The sequence below is a fragment of the Zootoca vivipara genome, chromosome 5 (genome assembly GCF_965207765.1).
Source record: "Zootoca vivipara chromosome 5, rZooViv2.hap1.1, whole genome shotgun sequence".
Taxonomy (NCBI): Eukaryota; Metazoa; Chordata; class Lepidosauria; order Squamata; family Lacertidae; genus Zootoca; species Zootoca vivipara.
Genome location: NC_142588.1, coordinates 36981835 through 37004624, shown reverse-complemented (window position 1 = coordinate 37004624; position 22790 = coordinate 36981835). Strand labels below are relative to the sequence as shown.

The 22790-nt window shown below is 43.5% G+C and overlaps 1 protein-coding gene across 1 annotated transcript in view; it reads right to left on the bottom strand.

The window, feature by feature from the left end:
• The window catches only part of STK32C (serine/threonine kinase 32C), a 164578-nt gene that overhangs the window by 5056 nt on the left and 136732 nt on the right, over positions 1–22790 (bottom strand). Inside the window, exons 3-11 of the mRNA XM_035138380.3 lie at positions 17102–17253; positions 15709–15882; positions 14067–14104; positions 9967–10056; positions 8761–8864; positions 8517–8633; positions 4208–4333; positions 3901–4032; positions 2267–2334 (exon numbers count right to left, since the gene is read on the bottom strand). Coding sequence (XP_034994271.1) covers positions 2267–2334; positions 3901–4032; positions 4208–4333; positions 8517–8633; positions 8761–8864; positions 9967–10056; positions 14067–14104; positions 15709–15882; positions 17102–17253 — 1001 coding nt within the window. The remainder of the gene's footprint in view (positions 1–2266; positions 2335–3900; positions 4033–4207; positions 4334–8516; positions 8634–8760; positions 8865–9966; positions 10057–14066; positions 14105–15708; positions 15883–17101; positions 17254–22790) is intronic.

The window sequence follows — 22790 nt, the reverse complement described above, 5'->3', positions numbered from 1 at the left end:
CCAATAAAAAGATAAAATGCAGAGCCGTGTGGAGTCGTTACTCTGAAGTAGCCCACCCAGGCCACTGTGACACCTCCCATCGTGTTGCTTCTTGAAATGCAACCATGGAGAGGACAGAAAATCCACACAGCAGGTACTTTCTGTGAAATGACTCCCTACCCTGTTTGAATTATTTAAATCATGTCAGCACAACTTGGGTCTAATGTACTGCCGTATCACTAAAAAAAACAGAAAAAGGAATTTCATCTCAGGCCAAGCTGTCTGGTATTCTTCCTGTATTCCTGTCATTTTGCACAAATCTCTTTTTTGAATTATGTATGATCCATTCTTTGTTCAAGTTTCTGACATGTTGATTGCCTCAAAGTTGTAGGGAATTGTAAACTAGCTGACCTCAGGCTGTTTGTGTCATATGGGACCTCCTCCTAATTAGAACATCCTTGTGGAATGCGTAAAAAAATAAAACACCACAATTCACATTGCATTGTCACTTAGGTTAAAAACAGAGCCATACATGCAATTTTTGTATATGAACAGTCATTAGTGCCATGATAGCTAACTGATTCAAAATATGGAGTAGGTCTAGGCAACTGCTAGTAATAACAGTATCCTCTTCTCCTTCACCACCAGGGGGGGATCTATAGCATAAAGCAGCCTTTCTTAGCCAGATTCTCACTACAGTACATGTTTTAGACTACAATTCCCATCAGCTCCAGCCAGCATGGCCAATGGTCAGGGATGATGGGAGCTGTAGTCCAAAACATCTGGAGGACATCAGTTGACTGGCATAAGAAGGTTAACTCTGCACCCAATTCAGACTTCCACTCTGCTGTGGCAGCACGCTCTGTGTCATCCAAGTAAAGGACGACACGGTTCTGGCTGTTAGGGCTCCGGGGGTGAGCGCCAGGGCTAGGCGCCCCTGGGAAAAAAAAAACCACGGGCCAGTGGGGATTCCATGGGTCCAGCAGAGTGTTGGAGAACTCGCTGAAACCCCATATCTTCCTGTCACCATTTCTGCAATGGGGGAAGGAGCAGAGGCTAGAGTCCACTCACGGCTCCATCCCATCACACCCTACAGCCAAAGCCACATGCTGTCACCATAAGCAGTGGATCTTCCAATTAGAGGTAAAAGCCAAATAAGGCTTTAAAGAAGAAATTAGTTACAAATTAATTGATCTGATAAAATGGAAGCAAAAAAGGAAGTCAGCTTCCAATTTCTGTGGACAGGCTCTGCAAGGGAACTTTTTGTGAATGGGAGCAGAGCACAGTAATTGCAGCTAATGGAGACTTTTAGCAATTCTCAGCTTTCTCTCTCTCTCTCTTTTTATACATATTGGCTACAGTAGTGTCAGGTTACCTTTTAGAGGGCAGCTTTGGGACATAAGCTATTAGTTGGTGAAGATACAATTTGACGACTGATATCTGGCAGAGTAAAGGCAAAAAGACTATTGTAAAAAGAGATTGGGAATAAAGGCTTTAATATCTTAAACCCTGGAATTTGGAGGCACCAGCCAAGGCTAAGCAGGACAACTCTCTATTTACACTGGGGGAGGAATCTGAAACTGGGGGCCATCTGAAAGAGGAACAGATAGTCATGGGGAATGTGGGATCCCTCCAAGAAAGACAAAATGATTTGGAAGACCAAATTCTTCTTTTGCAGCTAAGAGAGAGGGGGGAAACAGTAAGATTGAGAGGATTACAAATTTCAGAGGGAGAACAGTATTTAGAAACATACGTTGCAAAGACAATTGCAGATTGGATGGGGGAGAGTCAAGAATGGGTGGCGGAAATGACAGAGCTGTTTCAGAGTTCGCACGAGGGAAATGAGACAGAGAAAGCAACCAGGAGATGTCCTCTAAACATTTGTTACAAAAAAAAGAGCAAGGGATGCAATCCTTCAAAAAAAAATTGAAGACAATCTTGTGGTTGCTGGACAGAAGGTGGACCATGATAATGTGTTTTTGTTTTTTAATATGTTCAGTAACAATATTCTTTTTAATAAAAACAAACAAACTCTGCACCCAATTCAAATCCTGCTCAGCAGCAGGAAAATCTCCTCCCCTATGCACCCTCTCAATACTTCCCAGTGTCCCAAGAAAAGGGGGGAGCTCAGGACTTGGAGAGTTTCCTGAGCAATTTGGGAGGGTGATGGGGCTCTGCTGTGGGAAGGAAGAGACAGGAAACTTTTATCCCATGAACTTCCTTAGGAACCAACGAAAACAAGTCCCTCTCCCCATCCCCTGCCCTTAAAGCACCTTCCTAAACTTACTTCTCTCTGTTAAAAATGACAAAATCTTGCTGAATTGCTTCCAGGCAATCCTGGAGGTAGTCATTTTCCTGATAAAAGAAAACAAAACAGTTAACATGTACTTTTTGTCAAAAATTTATGTACATTTATGAATGACATTTAATCAGGAGGGGCTGGTAGGGCAAGGCAAGGGCGACTCCATGGTTCTCCCAGCCTCCCGATGCTGTTGATATCGCCACTACAGAGCGGGGGGGGGCAGCAAGGTGCAGGGAGCCAATCGGACACACCTGCCACCATGTGCCACACTGCACTGAGCTCCCCGCTCTGCCCCATTCTCCTCCACAGTAAGCAGCAGTAGCCCACAGTACTGGGAAGCTGGGGGAACAGTGCACCTCATACTGGCTGCTCCCAAGTTGACTTATATAGCACAAATGCTAAGACCAAGTTGGAAGCCTAGCTTTGGTTCCTTCATTCAGCTCTGCAATAATAATAATAATAATAATAATAATAATAATAATAATAATAATAATAATATAGTATTAATTTGATGGCTCACAACAGAACATCAAAAACATGACAAAACGTCAAACATTTAAAACTTCCCTAAACAGGGTTGCCTTCAAATGTCTTAGAAGACAGATAGTTGTTTATTTCCTTGATATCTGATGGAAGGGCGTTCCACAGGGCGGGCGCCACTACTGAGAAGGCCTTCTGCCTTGTTCCCTGTAGTGAGGGAACTGCCAGAAGGCCCTCGGCGCTGGACCTCAGTGTCCGGGCTGAGTGATGGGGGTGGAGATGCTCCTTCAGGTATACTGGACCAAGGCCATTTATGGCTTTCAAGGTCAGCACCAACCCTTTGAATTGTGCTCGGAAATGTACTGGGAGCCAAAGTAGGTCTCTCAGGACCGGTGTTATGTGGTCTCGGCGGCCGCCCCCAGTCACCAGTCTAGCTGCCGCATTCTGGATTAGGTGTAGTTTCTGGGTCACTTTCAAAGGTAGCCCCACATAGAGCGCATTGCAGTAGTCCAGTAGCAAACCAACTGGTGCCACATATCGCCTAATGGAAGGCAAGTTCTCTGCCATTGCATTCACATGATTGCCTAATATGGTGGAGCAGAGGTGAGGAGCCTCAGGCCCTCCAGGTGTCCTTATTCATCCCTTGGGACTTGCCCTAGCTCCCCCTACACCAAACTTCCCTCCCTGGAACTCCTCGACACCCTCATCAATAGCTCTGGCTTTTGAACTGGGATCATACCCCCTTGCTTGCCTAGATGCAGAGGAGCGTATGTAGAAACCTCTGACTTTTGTATGGCTGCAATGTAGCCTACTGTACACAGCTATGAGTCACACCCATTGCTCCGCCTACTTTTTGCCTCTGTCCCCACCCACTACCATGGGTCTGTGGGATGTTGCCCTGGTACAGCCCCTCAGGCTGGTAAAGGTTCCCCTAGAGAAATGAAATAAGAGAATGGTAGAATGCAAATGCCCTTTAGTCTCACATAACTGAAAGGAAAAATAGGTTTGCTGTTCTGTAGGTAGCATAGCACTGCCGCTCTCTAGCAGAGACCAGTCTCTCATTCTTTGCAAAGTAACAGGCCCCACAGTAATTCAGCACTCCATCAGTTTTTTGGGGAGAATTGCAAGGGGACACGTACCGATTGTGAGCTATCCTTGCTATTATCCCTGGATTTATTCTTTGCAAGCCTCTTTTTCTTCTTATGCAGCGGCCTCGACTCCAAGATCATCTCTTCCAGCTCAAAGGTGGGGTCACAATGCAGACGGCCTTTCTGTTAAAACCAGACAGGGATATTGCCTCAAAGCCATGCGATTGACAAGCAAGGTAATTCGAGCGGCATGCCAAATTTGTTTGCAGAACAGAAAATTCCCGGCTTTCTCTTTCCCCCGCTTCACAATACATAGGGATCAGGGACAGAAACAAACGTACTCATCTCTTCGACTTACATTAGGCACAAATCCTGCCTCCACTTTCTTTTCGCAGATTTCGTCCCAGTCCACGTTAGATAAGTAGGAAGAAGTCTGGATGCTAGCTAAGCTAGAAAACCGGTGCTCAGGGTTCACTGTCAAAAGCTGAAATAGCAAATGTTGAGTGATGAGGCAAAGCCTGATTTTGATAGAACAGTACAAACCTGCCTTGATTTGGGCCAGTTCCTAATCCTACCTCTCTGACACGGCTATTGCATCTGCATGAGTCTCACAAGAGCTGTTCAAGGGGGTGGGGACACAAAATCTAGTTTCCTGTTCATATTAATTCTTTAAAAATTCATTCATTTTGTCTCCCATTTATTTGAATTGTGCCTTTTCCTTAGTTCATTCATTTCCCCATTTATTTCAGTGGAATATCCAGCTAGTCTTCTGCTGCCTATAACCCTGGTAGTTTCCATGTTTCCATTGGCCAATATTCTACTAATCCTGCACTGGTGGGATTTCAGACCAGCCACAGATTAGACAAAGAGGTCAAATGACCCTTTTGTTATTGGTAGAATAAATACTAATCATCAGATGTACCAAAGAAGAAGAAGAAGAAGAAGAAGAAGAAGAAGAAGAAGAAGAAGAAGAAGAAGAAGAAGAAGAAGAAGAAGAAGAAGAAGAAGAAGAAGAAGAGGAAGAAGCAATGCCATCTTCTTCACTGAACATAAGCATATGTTCACAGATAACTGATCTTTATGCTAATCATCTCATTATGAACCTGTTCAATGTTCAGCAGTGTACCGTATTCAGAATCCCTAGCAAATAAAAACCCCATATAATATTAATAATGGCTGGCAAACATAAAGAAGAATGTTACACAAGATACAAGTAACATTCAAAACAGATTAACAAAATGTGCATCATGGAAACATTATAATCACAGATAGCTGAGGACAATCCCCCACAAAAGCCAAGAAATTAAGTCGATCCAGTCACACTTCTTCTTCTTTTAAGTCAACAAAATCAGTGCTCTGCTTGTGATATGGCAAATACCTTTCTTAATAAAAATGATTTGACCACATTGCAGATGAGGCTGGCCCTGCCATTAGGTGCCATCCTTCTTATCACAGTGGTCTGGTTCACACATAAACCATGGCTTATTAAACTGTGACTTAGTGTCATGTGTGAAGCCAGTGCAGCAGCTTAACCATGGTTAAACATAGCTCATTAAGGTAGTTGGTTTCTCAGCCTTGCTTAGCACTAATGATAGCTTAGTGTTGTGTGCAAACCCTGACCTCCCCCTTAACTATGGTTAAAGAGCCATAGTTTCCTTTAATGGAGGAAGGAGGACATAATAAACCAATATTTAAGTGATCATCTTTCAAACACTTCAGTTTTAACTATGGTTTATAAATGATCGTTAACATTAACTATGGGTTGCACTTGGGCAAGTGCTCTACTCTTAAGGAAAAAGCTACACGTTAGTGCTAAATGCACCAATGGGAATTTTTTTCTAAGCTGGGGACGGGCAATTGTTTTTCTGCATTGAAGCTGAGAAGTCATGTTGAAAATTGGGACCTTCTGTTCCTATGATTAATGCCTCCCCCACCCCACACATGTAGTGTAATATGTAGTTTGGTTCCTCCCATGTTTTGTGAGTTCTGATAAAGCACTGAAGCCAAACTTGAGGCTCACTGTATGGATCAAGCCAGTTTGGCAGAATTTGTATCTTCCAGCCAATTAACCCAACTCAGAAGTGCGGCACATACACCTCTTGGGTGGATCCAGTGACTTTGCCAAGCAGGAAATCAGCCATCTGATTGCTTGATCGCTGTCAGTTAGCAACTCAACCAACAGAATCCATACCATCATTCTATAGGTTCACCACAAAGGGAATCTCAATATGTCCTTTAAAGTTAAAGGAATGGTAGTTAACACTAATTATGATTATACACTGGCCAGATCCTTTGCAAAAGCATGTAGAAAACTGCTTTATATTGTGTGCTTACATAATTTGTTCAATGTTATTTTCTACTATGGATATATTTGGGTTTTTTTCTAGACGATGTTTGTTTTTAAGACTGGGCTGTGTTCCTACACAAATCCAGCAGAGGGCATCTGTGCTCTTGTTGAGCAAGTTTCAATGGAATTGTTTCATAATGGAACTCTACTTAAAAATCAAACTTTAATTATGTATATTGTCCACCTTCCATTGGCTTACACTGGAGACGCTCAATTGCTATTACTGTTGGGTTTATGCATTTTTTAATATATATTTTAACAGGATTCTGAAATCTAGCTTTTAAAAACTATCCAACATTTATAAACTCAGAATGACAAGTTTCCTCTCTCATACAAATAGGAAAACGTTATCTAATGAGGCACATATTACTTGGTAACTGTTACTGAAAAATGAACATGGGTTTCTTTATCTGAGTACAAGGGGCTATACAGAAGACCCATTGGAAGCCTGCATTGCTCTCCTCCACGTTGCCTCTAGGAGATTATATGCTGCGACATATCCTTATCTCCTAACAACAGGACTTGTGCTCAAGGTTCCAGCCAGCCAGCTGTACTACAGGACATTCCATTCCATCCTAACCCCAGGTTTTTTCATTCTTCTTTTCCAAATGACACTTGACAGCCCATGGCTCCTGAGCATGCCCGGTTCTCCTTTAAGAGGTTTTGTTTTTGAAGCTTGTCTAGACTTGTGAAACTCTTTGGGTTTCCCCAAGAACATTCCCTCTTCTTTCCCATCGCCCCCCCCCTTTTGTAGCTCCCATGCTGTCAGCACTCAGCACCTGAATTCACTATTAGAGAGAGTGATAATTCTGACAAACTACTAGGCTTCCAAACACAAACCCCGAACTTACAAGAAGTTGCAATAATTGGCTACTGTTTTCCATGCATGAAAAATTATCATGCTAATGCTCAATTCTGTACAGATATTCATATCAGTTATCTCATTCATTTCAGTTGATGAACCTGATCTATAACATGGGAGCAGTTCCTCCAGGGAAAGGATGGGACAGGCCTTGCAGGTAAGGCATCCTGGACGTTCATCAGAACTTGTTCACATGTAAACAATTGCTCTGTTAAGCAATAATAATAATCACAGCTTCTTACTAACACTTATTAGGGCTGTGCAATGGATTCACTCAAGGCCCAAATCCAAAGCCATGCCAGGCTTCTTTGGAGCTGTCGGGGGGGGGGCAGGGTGTCAAGCAGGAAGGAGAGCCAGGCATGGAAGTGAAGCTTTAAAAAATTAGGGACCAACTGGGTGGTTGCATTATTCCTTCCCCCTGAAGGAGCACCATGCAGGATTGGATCCTCTTGCTGTTAAGTGGGAGGATCCGATCCTGTGCAATGCTGGTGTTGCCCCCTTCTGACTGTATTTTTAAACCCTATTTTAACCGTATGTTGAAGTAGCATTTTAAAAAAAAACCCTGTAAAATCCCTTAGCTCTGCCCCCCAATTGCTTTGGGGGGATTTGGGGCAGGGTGGGTGGCCCCTGTGGTGTACAGGGCGAACCAGTTTGATCCAGAGTCCACAGAATGGGGCTGCAGTGTAGATCTGGTGGGGGGGGGTGTCTGTGCATGTTTATGAATGAAAAGATAATTGCTGGCTGATAATATTTAAGCCTTGCAAAGAGAACAGCTGTAAATGAATTTGAGTCACACCAGAAAGCAGATCGGGAGCTGGAGGATCACCTCACTTGTCTATTTCATAGTTGTTTCCTTAGCGTGCTAATTCCACGAATCTCAGCGATGGCACCCAGTCTAGAGCACCCTTTGCCAACCTGGTGCTCTCCAGATTGTGCCCCTGAGGCTGATGGGAGTTGTAGTCAAAAACATCTAAAGGACACTAGGTGGGTGAAAGTTTACAGCATCCACTAGGTTGGATGTTGCTACAGTCCTTCTCTAGAGCAGGCATGTCAAACCTGCGGCCCTCCAGATGTTTTGGCCTACAACTCCCATGATCCCTAGCTAGCAGGACCAGTGGTTGGGGAAGATGGGAATTGTAGTCCAAAACATCTGGAGGGCCGCAGGTTTGACATGCCTGCTCTAGAGGGTATGGCACATAGTCTGGATTGAGAAACCTCTGAGCAAATGGGCACTGTGAATATTGTTCCAAGCAGAGTAGCTCTACATTCAAGGCTCAGAGATGCATAGCTTGGAAACAATGCACAGGGTGCCATCTGTTTAGAGGCCAAGCAATCACAGATGCATGCAGCAACATGCAGGCAAGTCAGCATGAGCATGTCACTTTGGATCAAGGCCCTTATTATTTGCATTATGCTAATAAATAATTGCAACCCTTCCCGGATAGATAAGTTATTTACCTTTCTTAATAAGGCTACCGTGTCCTTTGACCATCCTGTTACGTACTGGACACTCACGGTGCTGAACAACTGAACTAAGGATTCCACGGGGCTATTAGAGTGGATGTCATAAGGCCTCTGAGAAAAAGAAGAAGAAAGATATTGAAAAACCGGGGGGGGGGGGAATCCCAGGCTTACTTCTGAGGAACATGAAGCACTGAAAGAATGCCAAACTATCTTCTAAAAACACTAAAGAACAGGATACCCATCCACGGAGGAGCTCGTATGCCATCACTCCCAGGGACCACCAGTCAACTTCGAAGGAGTAACCGGTTCCACCATTCAGAAAGGAATGAAAGATCTCTGGAGCTGAAAAGAGAAAGAAAGGGGGGGCACTATTGAATGCCTCCATCCGTTTTGGCTTTGGTCAGCAGCAGGCAGTGGAGAAGAGCAGAATGGGGTGGCATTGCTCATCTGGCTTCCCAATGCAGGGATCACTGACGGTAACCAGAAGGGGAGAGGCAAAAGAGAGGTTGGTGCAAGAGCAGCAGTCGGGGTACTTGATTGTCTCTGCTACTGCACCCACACTGCGCCAACCTCCCTGCCGCCTGGCCGCTTCCCTTATCAGTTACCGGCTATGACCTTCATGCTGGGAAGCCATATGAGAAATACCACCCAACTGGTTGCTACTGGTTTCTATGAAACTGGCTGTAAACTAACAGTTCATTCCTGTAAATGTCTATTCAGAAGTACATCCAGCTCATTTCAGCAGAATTTACTGCCAGGTTTAGTGGGTACAGGACTGCAGTCTTTTTGAAACAAGAATAAGGTACATAGCTCTGAAAATACTTTTCCTTAAAGGCTTGGGGAGGAGAGAGGTTGTTTCTACGCTCAAATCAAGCTGCTCATTCTGACCTTTAAAGACCTTTAAAGTTCGGCTTAGGACCTAGGAACTTCAAGGACTCTTTTCTTCCATATGTACCTGCCCACATGCTCCAGTCATCAATGGAAGCCATACTCAAGATCCGTAGTTACCAGAAGCAGGACATTCTCAGCAGTCACACCCAATGGACTAATTTGTGCAAATGTGTGAGCTCCCAGAGAGGAGCTTGCAGCTGCTTTTTTTCTCCCTGGTCTTTTTAACTCACTTGCCATACTGAGCTAAGCCAAGCTTTGGTTTAGTGTGTCTTCTGAACCATGAGTTGCAACCAAGAACAAACCTTAACCGCAAGCCTGGGTTTGGCTGTCACACTTAAGCCAAACCTTGGTTTAGATGCTGTGCTAAGCTAAAAGGACAGGAAGGAACAAAGTGGCTGGGAGTCCATGTCCCATAGACTGGAATACTGGGATGTACAAACCAGATCACTCTATGAAACACTCTGTCAAATGAGACCCAGAAATCCTAACAGTTTTATGTGGGGAGAATATGGTAAAATATGTTATTATTTAAAACTGGCAAGGTTTGACTTACCCATATACGGCTTAGTCCCAGCTAATGCGGTTGCTCTTTCACCATCACGGATGATTGTTGCAATATTAAAATCTGTTAGGTGTGCATGGCCTTAAAGGGAAGAAAACCAGCACAGATTTTTAGAATGAAAACCCAAAGTGTCCAAGTTGTCCAGAAAGAAACTACTTCAGAGGGCAACATTAATGCATGTAGTCACACCATCCCCAAATGTTTTCTGTAGCTGGTTGGCAAGCAATATTAGCTCTTATTAAGATAAATAAAGCTGTTCTATAAGAATTATGTCTGGCTATTAGGCATTATGCACAGAATCTGATATTTGCTGTAGAATTCAGCATGCTAAAAAAACTCATTTTCATTTTAAAACACAAGTTTCTAGTCCTTGTGAATTCAGAAAAAGTGTGGGCACATATTGATGACATCTGGCAATTCCACCATTGAAGGAAGATAGCATGGGCTTTCTAGTGGTTTGGAATGAGGCTTCTTATAAACAAATAAAACAATTTCCTCAGTGTTCTCTGTTTTCCATTTGCCTCATCCTGGTAAAAAAAAATCTAGAATCATGAAAAATCTGGATCTTAGAAGCAGAATAGAACTTAATGCAAAACATGGTTGCTTAGGCATATTGATTTCAGTCAGCTTATTCTGTGCTCCCATGTGGTTTAATGTTATGCAAATAAAACAGGTACATACAAACACCCTTCATCTGCATTATGCACAAATATCAGAATATTTGAATTTTCTTAGCGGAAGCTTGCAGATGGTGACAGCAAATTAGGGCTCGGGAATAAAGATCCACAAAAATTGCCTAGCTTTGGAATTATTTTTCATTATCTCATGAATTCAACCTGTACATCAATACATTTTTAAAAGGGATGGATGCTCCATCAAGACTTTCTATAATCTGTTTTTAAAATACCAGATTGAAATATATCAGAGGAAGAATAATACAATCTTAAGTAAATCTAGAATTGCGAAGCACCTCTGCATATCGCACTGTGAACTAATCATGGTAATTTTAGTATAGAAGTTGTTATTCTGATCTAATGAGATTTTTTACAATGGGTCAAGATGACAATTTGGGGTTTTGGTCAATTTATGGTATTTAATTTAGAAAATTGTACTCCTAGGTCAATATGCTCTGCAACAGGCATCTCTTTCATTTAACTCCTTGGCATAACTAGCAAAAGGACATGCTATTCCCAGGATCCTCCTTAGAACAAGAGTAGGCAAAACTAGTTTGCTTGAACTTCTTTTCTGTTGATAAACCAAAGCATAAGCTACAGCACTTTAAATCCATGAAGACTTATGCAGGGCCGGCTCGTCGTAGACCCCCGGTGGCGCAGGGCACCATGGCGCCGGCCCGCCAGGAGGGCGCCGCGAGCTGCGCCCGCCCGCTGGCCGGCTCGCCGGTCCGCTGCGCAGCTGCGCACGGCGCCCACCTGCCCACCACGCTGGGAAACGGGGCAGGAGGGCGCCGTAGAGATCGCGCTGTGCCTGCCTGCCTGCCCGCCGCGCGGCAGCGCCGCGCCCACCCGCCCACTGCGCTGGGAAACGGGGCGGAAGGGCGCCGGAGAGATCCGGCGCACCATGGCGACAGGGGTGCTTAAGACGGCGCTGGACTTATGCATGTATACATGTAGGACAAAAGTTTTTTTAAAAAAAGACTGTGGTCACAGTAGGCCACACTTTTGCCACTTCTCTTTCTTGGCTTGTGAAAAGCTACTTGATATGGGAATGTGCTGTTGCCTGAGTGAAAAAGAGCTGAAGACATACCACCAGGGGAACACATGAACAAATCATCCAGCCGTCAATTGCAAACCATTAGAATCACACATTGCATGAATTCAAGTGCCATCAAATCAAAGCGCACACTGAAAAGGATGAAATGTGCCAACCTCTCTATTTGGTTCTTGAAGGAGTTTCATTACGGAGAGAAGATGACTCAGACTAAATATAACTGAGCCGGTCTTTTTAAATGTGGTTCTACCAAAATCATGTAAAGCTGGGTCTGGGAATGGCATTTAAAGCTCCCAAAGGCAGGAGGAGTTGGACTCTTGTCCTCCCCACTCACTGTCTTCGCACCCATTTAGCACATTAGATTTCACAGAGGGACACAAACATCATCACTTGTAGTTGGAGCCCAAGATCCAGTCCTGTAGCCTGCATAATCCCATGGCAGATAGGGATGGGTGGATCTTGCAGTTTCAGTTCTCATTTTTCCCCCATCTTTAATTTGGTTCTCTGCATTTAGGCAGAAATTTGCATTTAAAAAAAAAGATATCACGAAAAATCATCAACGTTTTATTCTGAAATTTTCCTAGTAAAAACATCTTTGTATGCAGTTTTGACTAACATAAAAAAATTCCTTCCAGCAGCACCTTAAAGACCAGCTAAGTTTTTATTTTGGTATGAGCTTTCGTGTGCATGCATGAAGTGTGCATGCACACGAAAGCTCATACCAAAATAAAAACTTAGTTGGTCTTTAAGGTGCTGCTGGAAGGAATTTTTTTATTTTGTTTCGACTACGTCAGACCAACACGGCTAACTACCTGTAACTTGACTAACATAGGCACTTTTGCAAGCAATTTCCCCTAATACAACACATTCCTATATTTTGCTTTCTGTATTTCCCCCTAAGTCTTCTCCCCAGCTGTTTTCCCTGCAGTCTTAAACTCTGTGGGGGGAGGGGGTCTGTACTCTCTGTTCTGCTACATGCAAAAGTCTCTGAGCCCTTAGAGACAAGGGGGAGGGAAGCTGAATACAGTAATATTGACAGACTCCTGTGAATCTGTTGCAGCTTCTGCCCCTACCTCTTGCTCAGCTGACTGCCATACATCTTCAGTGTTTTCTGCCTCTTCTTCCTCTCACTCACTGAAGCCTGTTGCTTGCTACAGCATCCAACCATTCTGCCCCCAGCTTCATCCTCTGATCTGTCTTCCGTGTCCCACCACCACTCCCCTGGCTCGGAGCCGTCCTCTTCCCAAGCTTCCCTAGGGGGTTCTCTGGCTGAAGCCTCTCATCATTCCTCATCGTCCAGCCTGTTCCTGACAGGCCAACATCCCAAACCTTACATATGGATGGCAGAACTCCCGGAAAGCAACTTGCATGTGGTGATATGTTTATGCTCTGGATAACTCCTGCTCTAAAGCTGTGCTGCGTTCATAGGATCATTGATAAAGACACAGAGCCCCACATGAGGATGAGCACCAATACTCGTAAATGCTAAAGTGGAAGTGGAAGCCTCTGTTCCTATGAAGCTCCATGTGGGTGTCATAGGGAGATGCCTTCCTATCATCTACACCAGGCATCCCCAAACTGCGGCCCTCCAGATGTTTTGGCCTACAACTCCCATGATCCCTAGCTAACAGGACCAGTGGTCAGGGATGATGGGAATTGTAGTCCAAAACATCTGGAGGGCCAAAGTTTGGGGATGCCTGATCTACACTGTTCAGTAAAGAGTATTCCGTAACTACACTGACTGGATGTGGCTCTCGAGAGTTGCAGATGGGGGTCTTTCCCCAGACCGGGGATTGAACCTGGAACCTTTGGTCTGCAAAGCATGTGACTACCACTGAGCCACAACCCTTATCCTCTCAAAACCAAGCAGAATTATGGACTCTCCCTTTATTGCTGGCTTGTCAACCAGAAATTTAATCACAGCAAAACAATTTAATCATAGCAAAACACTTTATTCTTGCCTCTGCCTACCTAAGCAGGCCCATAGATATCAAAACGTGTGTGTGTGTGTGTGTGTGTGTGTGTGTGTGTGTGTGTGTGTGTGTGTGTACCTTTGTGCAAGGTTTCTATATCTGCAGAGGAATTACATATCAGCTGCACTTATGAAAAAGCTTTCCAGAATGAGTAATAGTAGCTACCAGTCAATGTCAATTACTGCTAATTGTTCACTGAAACGAGTCTTGACGGCAGATGAACGGAATCGAATTGCTTTCGATCCCATAACCTTCTATTTATCATTCACAACCACAGAAATGCAGTATAAATTGAAAGATGTAAATGAATGCAAAAGACAAAAAAACACCAGGGGGTGAAGACTATTCAAAGGCAGAAGCAATAGACATAATTAGTAATTTCCCCCATACCTTGTTCATCAAGGAGAATATTGTCTGGTTTCACGTCTCTGGAAAGCAAAAACAAGCATTTATGCACAACTTGGAAAAGGCAATGCAAAATGCCTCATGAGCCTACCAAAACTCTGGGTGGTTGTTGTTGTTTTGAGATTTCAAAAATATTGCCTAGTGCAATTAAAAAAGACGGTGGGGTGAAACTCACAGAGGAAACTTGATTTGGGGAAAAAACGCACACCTTAAAACAGGCTCAATAAACAAAATAATGCTATGTTCTGAACACAGCCTGAGATCAGATCCAGTTTTCTCAGGACCCAAGAAGAGAAGGCAACAGAGATTTGTGATTGGATCTCCCATTTCCTTAAATGTTATAATATAGCAGAGGAATCCTCAAGGGATCCTGCATGGGAAGGAGGTTCAGAGCCAGGGGATTGGTGGTGGGATGACAATGAGTGGTAAGTGGAAGAAGAGGGGACAGACTGGGAGGAGGAGGTGTCAGAAACTGAAGTGGCAACAGGGTTTACTGAGCAGGACGATGCTGGCGCAGAGAGCAGTTCAGACTCGGAGGAAGGAAGCAGAGATGAGCCAGGCTTCTGAAGAATCCAGGGAGTCTTCCTTTCCTGCAGTGACCAGCTCTCTTCCCCTCCCCCCCTCCCCAATCTCCCAGAACACCAAGAGGAATGAAGAGGGTGGAGCAACAAGAGACAAGGCTATAGAGTCTTAGGCTTTGGGGGAAGGAAGCAGGGAAGGAGTCTGGGAGAGTGGTAGGAAAGTGGGGACCTTCAGTTCTCACAAGTGTCTCATTGGGGCAAGACCTGCTGGGAAGAGTTCCTGTGCTCACTAGACCCGTGCTGTTTTTATTTCTTTGAATAAAGAGTTGACTTCACTTATACCGGTGTTTTTTATTGCTGACCTACTCCTTACCCCAGTTCCTGACATTTACTCAGGGGTGTAGCAAGGGGGTGCGGTAGGTGCGATCCTCCCCGGGTGTCCCCACTGAGGGGGTGACAAAATGGTGGGAGGCACTCACTGTGGGGCCTGCAGTGTACCCCAACCACGCATCTCTCCTGGGAATGACGTGGTGGCTTGAGCGCCCGCAGGCTCCGTGCTGCCCCAAACAGTCTGCCCATTGCCCCCCCCCCAGCTGTAGGGCGGCTGAGCGGTAGGAGGCAGGCAGACTCCTTGGAGGCACCCAATCGGCTTGCTCCGTCACTGCATTTACCGCCAAAATTTATTGGTCAGTTTTCTTGCCAAGATTCCACCCAACTGAATCTAGGACTGTGCATCTGCTCTGGACAAATCCCACATCTCAGACAAAATTGAGCCAATTAAAACTCCAATTAAATATGTGGTCAGGTGATGAGAGAGGGGAAGAAAGAGATAGTGCAGGTGAAAGTCTCTACCTGGATCATCTCCTTTTCCTCACATGTTTTTAATAGCCTAGTGCTTTGCCAGGCCCCTGATTCAGCTCAGGGCTTGGATCAGACCCAGATCAGGGCAGGCATGGAGCCATCTGGCCTAATTGGGCCGCAGATCAAATGTGGGGGTGGGGGCTTGCACTAGCTGCAACCAGCTCAAAAGCTCTCTCAAATGAGCCGGATTTGTTTGATAGCTATGCCAGTTCCCAACAGCTGGGAATAACAGATTGTGCTGTTACCTGTGTATAATATGCTGACTGCGCAAATAGTCTAAAGCTGATGCCATCTCACAGATATAGAGTTTCACCGTTTCCTCGGTGAACTGCACGTTTTGCTGGAGGTGATAACGTAGGTCACCACCCAGGAGTAAATCCACTACCATAAACATGTCCTCTTCATCCTGAAACGAGTACCTGCGGAAAATTAGCAAAGGTGAGTTGAGCAAACTGTGGACTACCCATTCAGATTTCACAGACGGTGCTACCAAATGAGAGGCCTGTTTTCCCACTTCACTTACCCATGCACCTGCAAGGCAGTAACAATAAGTAGGCCTCTTCAATATTTATATGTCTAAATATAACCCGCAAATTTCTCCGAGTCCCTTTTCTCCCATTGCCATCCTATATTTGTTCTAGATAAATCAATTTTGTTATTTTGTTTTGCAGGGTTGATTATATGAACAGGTCCCTGTTTCATATCTTGCAAGGAGCAGCTGTCCCAGTTAATTTTACCTTGCTCATATAATCCCCGCTTCTATATCTGGCACAGTCACATGGCTTCTGTAATATGATCATTCCACACTCATTTTTTCCAGGCATAATCAATAATGTACCAGAATATCAAGCAGGCTGTCTCTTTTCATTATTAAACAAAAACCAGTGCCATCAGTGTGAATGATTCATTGGCAAGCTGGAGTTGCTTCTATCTAGCCTCTTGATGATCTCGGAGTCGAATGGCATCCTGGGCCTGGAGATATTCTTTATACAGCCGTACCTTGGTTTTTTTAACAGAATGTGTTCCAGAAGTCCGTCCGACTTCCGAAACGTTCGGAAACCAAGGCGTGGCTTCCGATTGGCTTCCGATTGCACAGGTATGCCGGAAACAATAGCGGAAGCCGCATCAGGTGCTCAGCTTCCAAAAACATGTTCAAAAACTGGAACACTGACTTCCAGGTTTCGATCGTTCGGGAGCCGAAACGTATGAGTATCAAGGCATTCTACAATCAAGGTACGACTGTACTGGACAATGTAGAGCAGAACAATGGTTAAAAGAGGAAGCCAGTGGGACAGAGACTCACCATGGAAGGTTAGAGCATCTTGATGATGATGTAATTGGCTAGGAAACAGGGGTTTAAAAATGGAAGTGGCTCCCTGGGTGAAACAGAGTCACTATGCAACCTTCCCAGCAGATGGGTCATTGCTGCTCATTGGGAGGGTGAGGGTGAAGGTGGGAGAGGCGTAGCCCAATCCAGTGCTTTTCCCTTGTCCCTGCCAGTAAGCAACAGAGACCTTGCATACTGCTGTGTCCCCAAACCCACTTCTACCAAGACTAACATGGTCCTAGGCACAATTGGTGGAAGAGAAGCACCTCCCACCCACCCTTAAAATAAATAAAAGAAAATAAGAGATTCACCAGAGATTCACCAAGAAGGCATGCTCAATTTCCTGCAGGATCTCCAGTTCTCTGAATACATTTCGAACCTCATCCCTTTCAACGCACTGCTGTTTATTCATGTACTTCATGGCATACATCTTCTCTGTATCTCTCTTTTGTACAATGCACACCTTGATGTCACCAAAAAAGAGAGAGAAAGTGGCATTTAGATTCCTATGTTTCAATTTCCTTAGTTTCCCAGCTGTTGCAGCATTGTGCAAGTACAAAGGCCATTTTCATGGTCACAGAGGAAATGGTTGCTCCTGAGCATGTGGCCTGTCTCAGCAAGCCAGGCATGTGCAATTGATCCCTTCCACGGAATTAGACTTTTAGCATGCACTCTATAACAACATAGGTTTCCAGTAGTTGGCAGAATGTCCAGCAGTATTTGCTCACAACCAGTTTGCTATGGGCAAGAAGCTGATATGCAGCACCACCAAATAGCCATCACGCTTGCAGAAGCTATGAGAATTGTCATAGGAAATACTTTGCAATCCAATCAAAATTGGCAGTAGCAGAAAATTGCAGAGTCAAGCACATCATCACTCAGGAAACATTATATATAAGTGCACAAAATTCTGAGGGAAAATGAATTCAAAGTCTGTTCCTTGTCAAAAGATGGAATACTCTAAAAAAGAAAAAAAGCCAACATCTGGTAATGTCACTTTATCAAGTGGCAAAAGGCACTGGATCTATAAGCATGGCATAGATATGTGTGCCAGATTTCAAGCTGCACTGGACTCCAGTACTGTATCATTAAAAGCCTTTGTTGGGAAGATGTCCACAAGACGGACATGAGAAAATGTACACTAGGTTTAGGATTAGAGTTTTCCTTCTCCTAGATGGGCTACGTTCCCAGGTTGATGAGCCCTGTCTGCCCCTTACTTTCCTCTTAATTCACAAGCAGAAACCACCTTCTTGACCGTTGGACCCACTGTTGGTCTCATCTGCTTAATCCACCAGCGCCTATTTTCACATGCACAATAATTGACTGCTTTAATGCTGCTCTTTTAATATTCTGGGGCTTTAATGTTCTTGTTTAGATATTTTGGTTTTAATTTGTTTTTGCAAGCTGCACAGGGGACCTGTTGGAAGGGGGGGTGGAATAAGGGGGGAGGGGACGCCACCAGAGAGATGGGCAGATAAATCTTTTTTTAAAAAAAAGAGAAACTATTAATTGAAACCTGAGGTCTTCTATATTCCAAGCAGGTTTTCTACTACTGATCTATAAAGGTAAATGGTAAAGGGGACCCCTGACCATTAGGTCCAGTCGTGACCAACTCTGGGGTTGCGCGCTCATCTCGCATTATTGGCCGAGGGAGCCGGCGTACAGCTTCCAGGTCATGTGGCCAGCATGACAAAGCCACTTCTGGCGAACCAGAGCAGCACACGGAAACACCGTTTACCTTCCCGCTATAGCGGTTCCTATTTATCTACTTGCATTTTGACGTGCTTTCAAACTGCTAGGTTCGCAGTTTTTGAACTGCTACTGATCTATAGCCCCTCCCTAAAAAAAAAACACAGAACAAACCTAAAGGGTCGCATTTCATTTACTTGAAATGTAGGATTGCACATATAATCAATCCAGCAGATTTTTAAATGGGTGCATCTGGCTAAACTCCACCTGTACTTCGCCCTTCATACTACTATATAAACTCTGCAGTTCATCAGGCAGAAATATCTACTCGTTTTAGCCAATTAATTCCATTAACGTCCAGGCAACCAAGTCAATATGTGCTGCCCTTGAGATGCTTTTCCGGGAATCAAAACTAATGCTAGCAGTTGCGGGTATCAGGAAGTTCATCTGGCTTTATAAATAAATAAGTAAATCTTGGGTCGAGAGCTGCAAAACTGGTGAGCTCCAATTATTATATTCCCTAGCAAACGTTTTACTTTGGACTGCATTTTATGTCTTCCTAGGCCCCCTTTAAGCACTAATGAAACACTTAATTACAAGGTAACTATTTGGAAATGAGTCGATGACAATTCTATATCAGGCACAATTACATCAGTCTTCTTTTAATTAGCAGATGTGCGTATGCTTATGAAGCAGTGCATGCCTCTGAAAAATTAATCTGACAGTTCATTCATGCACGTTGCTCATCAAGAACAAGCAAGCTGAACGTGACCTGAAGGTAACATTGGAAGAACAGTTGGAAAATATTCATTTGCCTGCTGAAGTCAACAGTGAGAATGAGACACAAATGTGCAGAGCAAGACAAGGAGCACGACCTTTCCTCATTATTAACAAACTGTAAATTGCTAACAGCATATAACGTGAAATTTACTATGGATGCATTAGAAGTAGAAAAAGCAAATATAATAGAAAGTGGAGGGGAGAAACACCAATTAGAGTGGCACACACGGACATCATGAGAATTATTAAATCTTGTTTGCAAAATAATTAGATGTGTGGGCGTGCTAGGCTATTTGTTAATTCCTTTAGTTTGTCCATACACCATTTGATATTTCTACAGAAAATCTCTAAGCAATTTACAAATCCCATACAGGAAACGCAATACACATTCAAAACCAAGCAACATTAAGATTACTATGGTACTAATAATTCTACATTTTAAGTAACATGATTAAATGTCTTTAAACAAGGGACTTAGGCACAAATGATATATAAAATATGAAAATATATTGATGCATCAAAATGCAACATCATTACAATATATCATCAACATTTCATAAATGTTACCAAAAGTGCATTGCAATCACACACAAAAATTGCATGCACATTCACACTCCACAAAACTGAAACACCCCCACACAATCTCCTTAAATCCACCACATTACTCCATCCACACAATCCTCCCTCCAATAAAACATCCCTGTGTTGAACTAACAAATAACTAATTAATAGTCATGTACACTAAAAAAACAAAACAAAAAAAATCAAATAATATACCGGTATATATGGTTAGGTAGCTTGTAGAAGAGATTCCAGTTCTGTGGCAGAGTTCATGCATCACATATATAAAAGAGTTTGATCTTTGTTTGGAAAGCCAGCAGGCTAAGAATGATCCCACTCAGGACTCTGGAGAATCAGTGCCTGACAGTATACACAGCTCTGGGCCGAATTTTCAGTTAATCTGACAGTAGTAATGTCAGCACCATTATAGCACAATCGTCACTAATATAAACTTGATCCCTGCAGACAGCATTCTGCTGGTAAATAGTTACAAGCACAGCCCTCCAATGGATGGATCACAAGAGAATCTGTCTTATATATTGCTTCTTTTTCTCTGTCTACTCCATTCCAACCCACTTCTGTTCCAGTGATGTTGTGTTTGGTTATGGTTTATTTATATGCAGCTTATATGCAGGCCCCCAAAGTACAATTGGCATAATCAAAACAATATAAAATAGCAAAAGCACAAAATGTCCACCAACCACTCTAGATAAGGGTTTGTGAGCTGTGTTTATGCCATCACCATATATGCTCTCTCCCACCTGTCACCCAAAGTCAAGTCAAGTCACATTCCCACAGCCACACATGCTCCAATTTCTATCTCTCTCTAGCAAGCTCACCCACAACCAATTACCCTAGGGTCCTTGCTCTCCTCACACCATGAAGGAGGGACCCAAAGGCCCCCTGAAGCCTCCCCATTTGGTCCATGTGGCCATTTCAGGCAAGCCACACCCACCTGTCCCCCAACTACAGATGTGGGGTTGGCAAAGACTTGACTCATGCAAACTTGATTTCCAGGCACCATCAAACTATTATTGTCTATTATTGTTTGAAGACCTGGAACAAAAATCTCCATTCATAAAGTTTGTTGGAAAGGGTTTTTAAGTGGAAGTTCTTTTATCACAGTGTGTATCCATTTTAGATTTGAAATTGTTTGATTTATATTTGAAATTGTTGTGATTGCTTTATAGGTGAAGTTGAAGTTGTTGTAATTGTTTTTATTGCTAATGTTGTCTCTTGTTAAATGGTGATGAGGAATTTTGCTGGAAGCAATTAATAAATGGAAATAAACTAATATCTGGCTGACCACTTCTGGAGTTAAATGACCTTTTGGTTTGATTCAGCATGGCAGTTCTTATATGGGATATATCCTTAGAAAGCTATTGGAACTGATTTCTGTATGCATACTGTTCAGATAATGTGAATGTTCTGCAATGTGATTGTCTTACATTTATCATTATACATGACCAGTGGGATGCCTTTTACATTTCCCTCTTCACACCACAGCCTATTCTTATAAACTGAAGCATCCTTTTCAACAAAAGGTCGGCGATTTCAGTGTTGACACAATAGAGAGAATGCTGACATTTTCAAAGATACATCCAGTCAGTTCTGGATTAGGAATTGTGTTTTATATCTTCCATTGTAGAGTGAAGCCACTGCTCAGGTCTTAGCAAATAATGGTTGCAGTCTTTACACAATATCATTTCTATTCCACAAATGACTTGGGGGAAGTACTCCCATGAGTAAAAAAAACACATTGCAATTTGAGAAGTGACACTTGGGTAACTGCTGGCAATCTAAATGAGCGAAGGTGTTATAATCCTCCTAGTAAGGTTTCAGTTTTTGAAAAGAATGGACCCGGGGGGCAGTCATGTTACTTTTTAGCTTCTCACCATAATTCAACATGATGATTTTTCAATGTCTAACCTGGGGCATTGACAATACTCTGACAGGGCTGTTCCCATCTTCACGCTAGATTACTCTCTGGAATTACCTTCCAGGCTTTGTTTTGGAAATGTAAAATGATTAGGAGAATATCTACTGGGGCAGATGCACATTGATCAAATGCTAATGTACAACCTGTTGCCACAAACAATATCTCCAGTATAAAAACACCCTTGGTTCTTTGAATACAGTACAAATCTGTCTGATGTAAGGATGATGTAAGGAATTTGCTACCAAGGAGTGTGGTGGAGTCTCCTTCTTTGGAGGTCTTTAAGCAGAGGCTTGACAGGCATATGTCAAGAATGCTTTGATGGTGTTTCCTGCTTGGCAGGGGGTTGGACTGGATGGCCCTTGTGGTCTCTTCCAACTCTATGATTCTATGATTCTATGATGGGGTGTCAAAGTGATCAGAAATCTAGTTTTGAGGAATGCCATAGGAAGCATAGGTGCTGTTTTTCATACGGTATTTCATACGGTATAATATCTGTGGCCACCTTTCAGAAATCCCCCCCCCCGGGACGTCAATTCCACCTTTGAAACCCGGATGTACGGCAGCCCAACCTTAGGTTTACATATCTGAGAATGACAGTTCTTCCTCTGCTATGCTTTGTTGGAAGCAGCATGTCCCTGAGTACCGGAGTGTGTTGAGGGTGCTGCTGTAATCAGGCCCTGCTTGCATCTGGTTCGCTGCTGTGAGAACAGGATGCTCGGCCAGATGAGCTCTTGTCCTGATCCATTAGGACTTTTCTCATGTTCTTACATTCCATTGCTGAAGAGTGAAAATGGCGGCTAAGAAGAGAGGCCTTCTGGTTCATCTAGCCCAGCATCCTGTTCTCGTAGTACAGTAGATCCTTCTGGCAAGCGCACAGGCAGGGAACAAAAGCAACAGCCTGCTCATGGTGCTGTTCCTCAGCAACTGGTATTTTTGTGTCTCATTTTGCTGCCGTGCGAGTCATTGTTTGAATGCTGAAAAATGCAAATGGATGTTTCTTTCTCCCTTCTATCTCAACCCACTGTATAGGC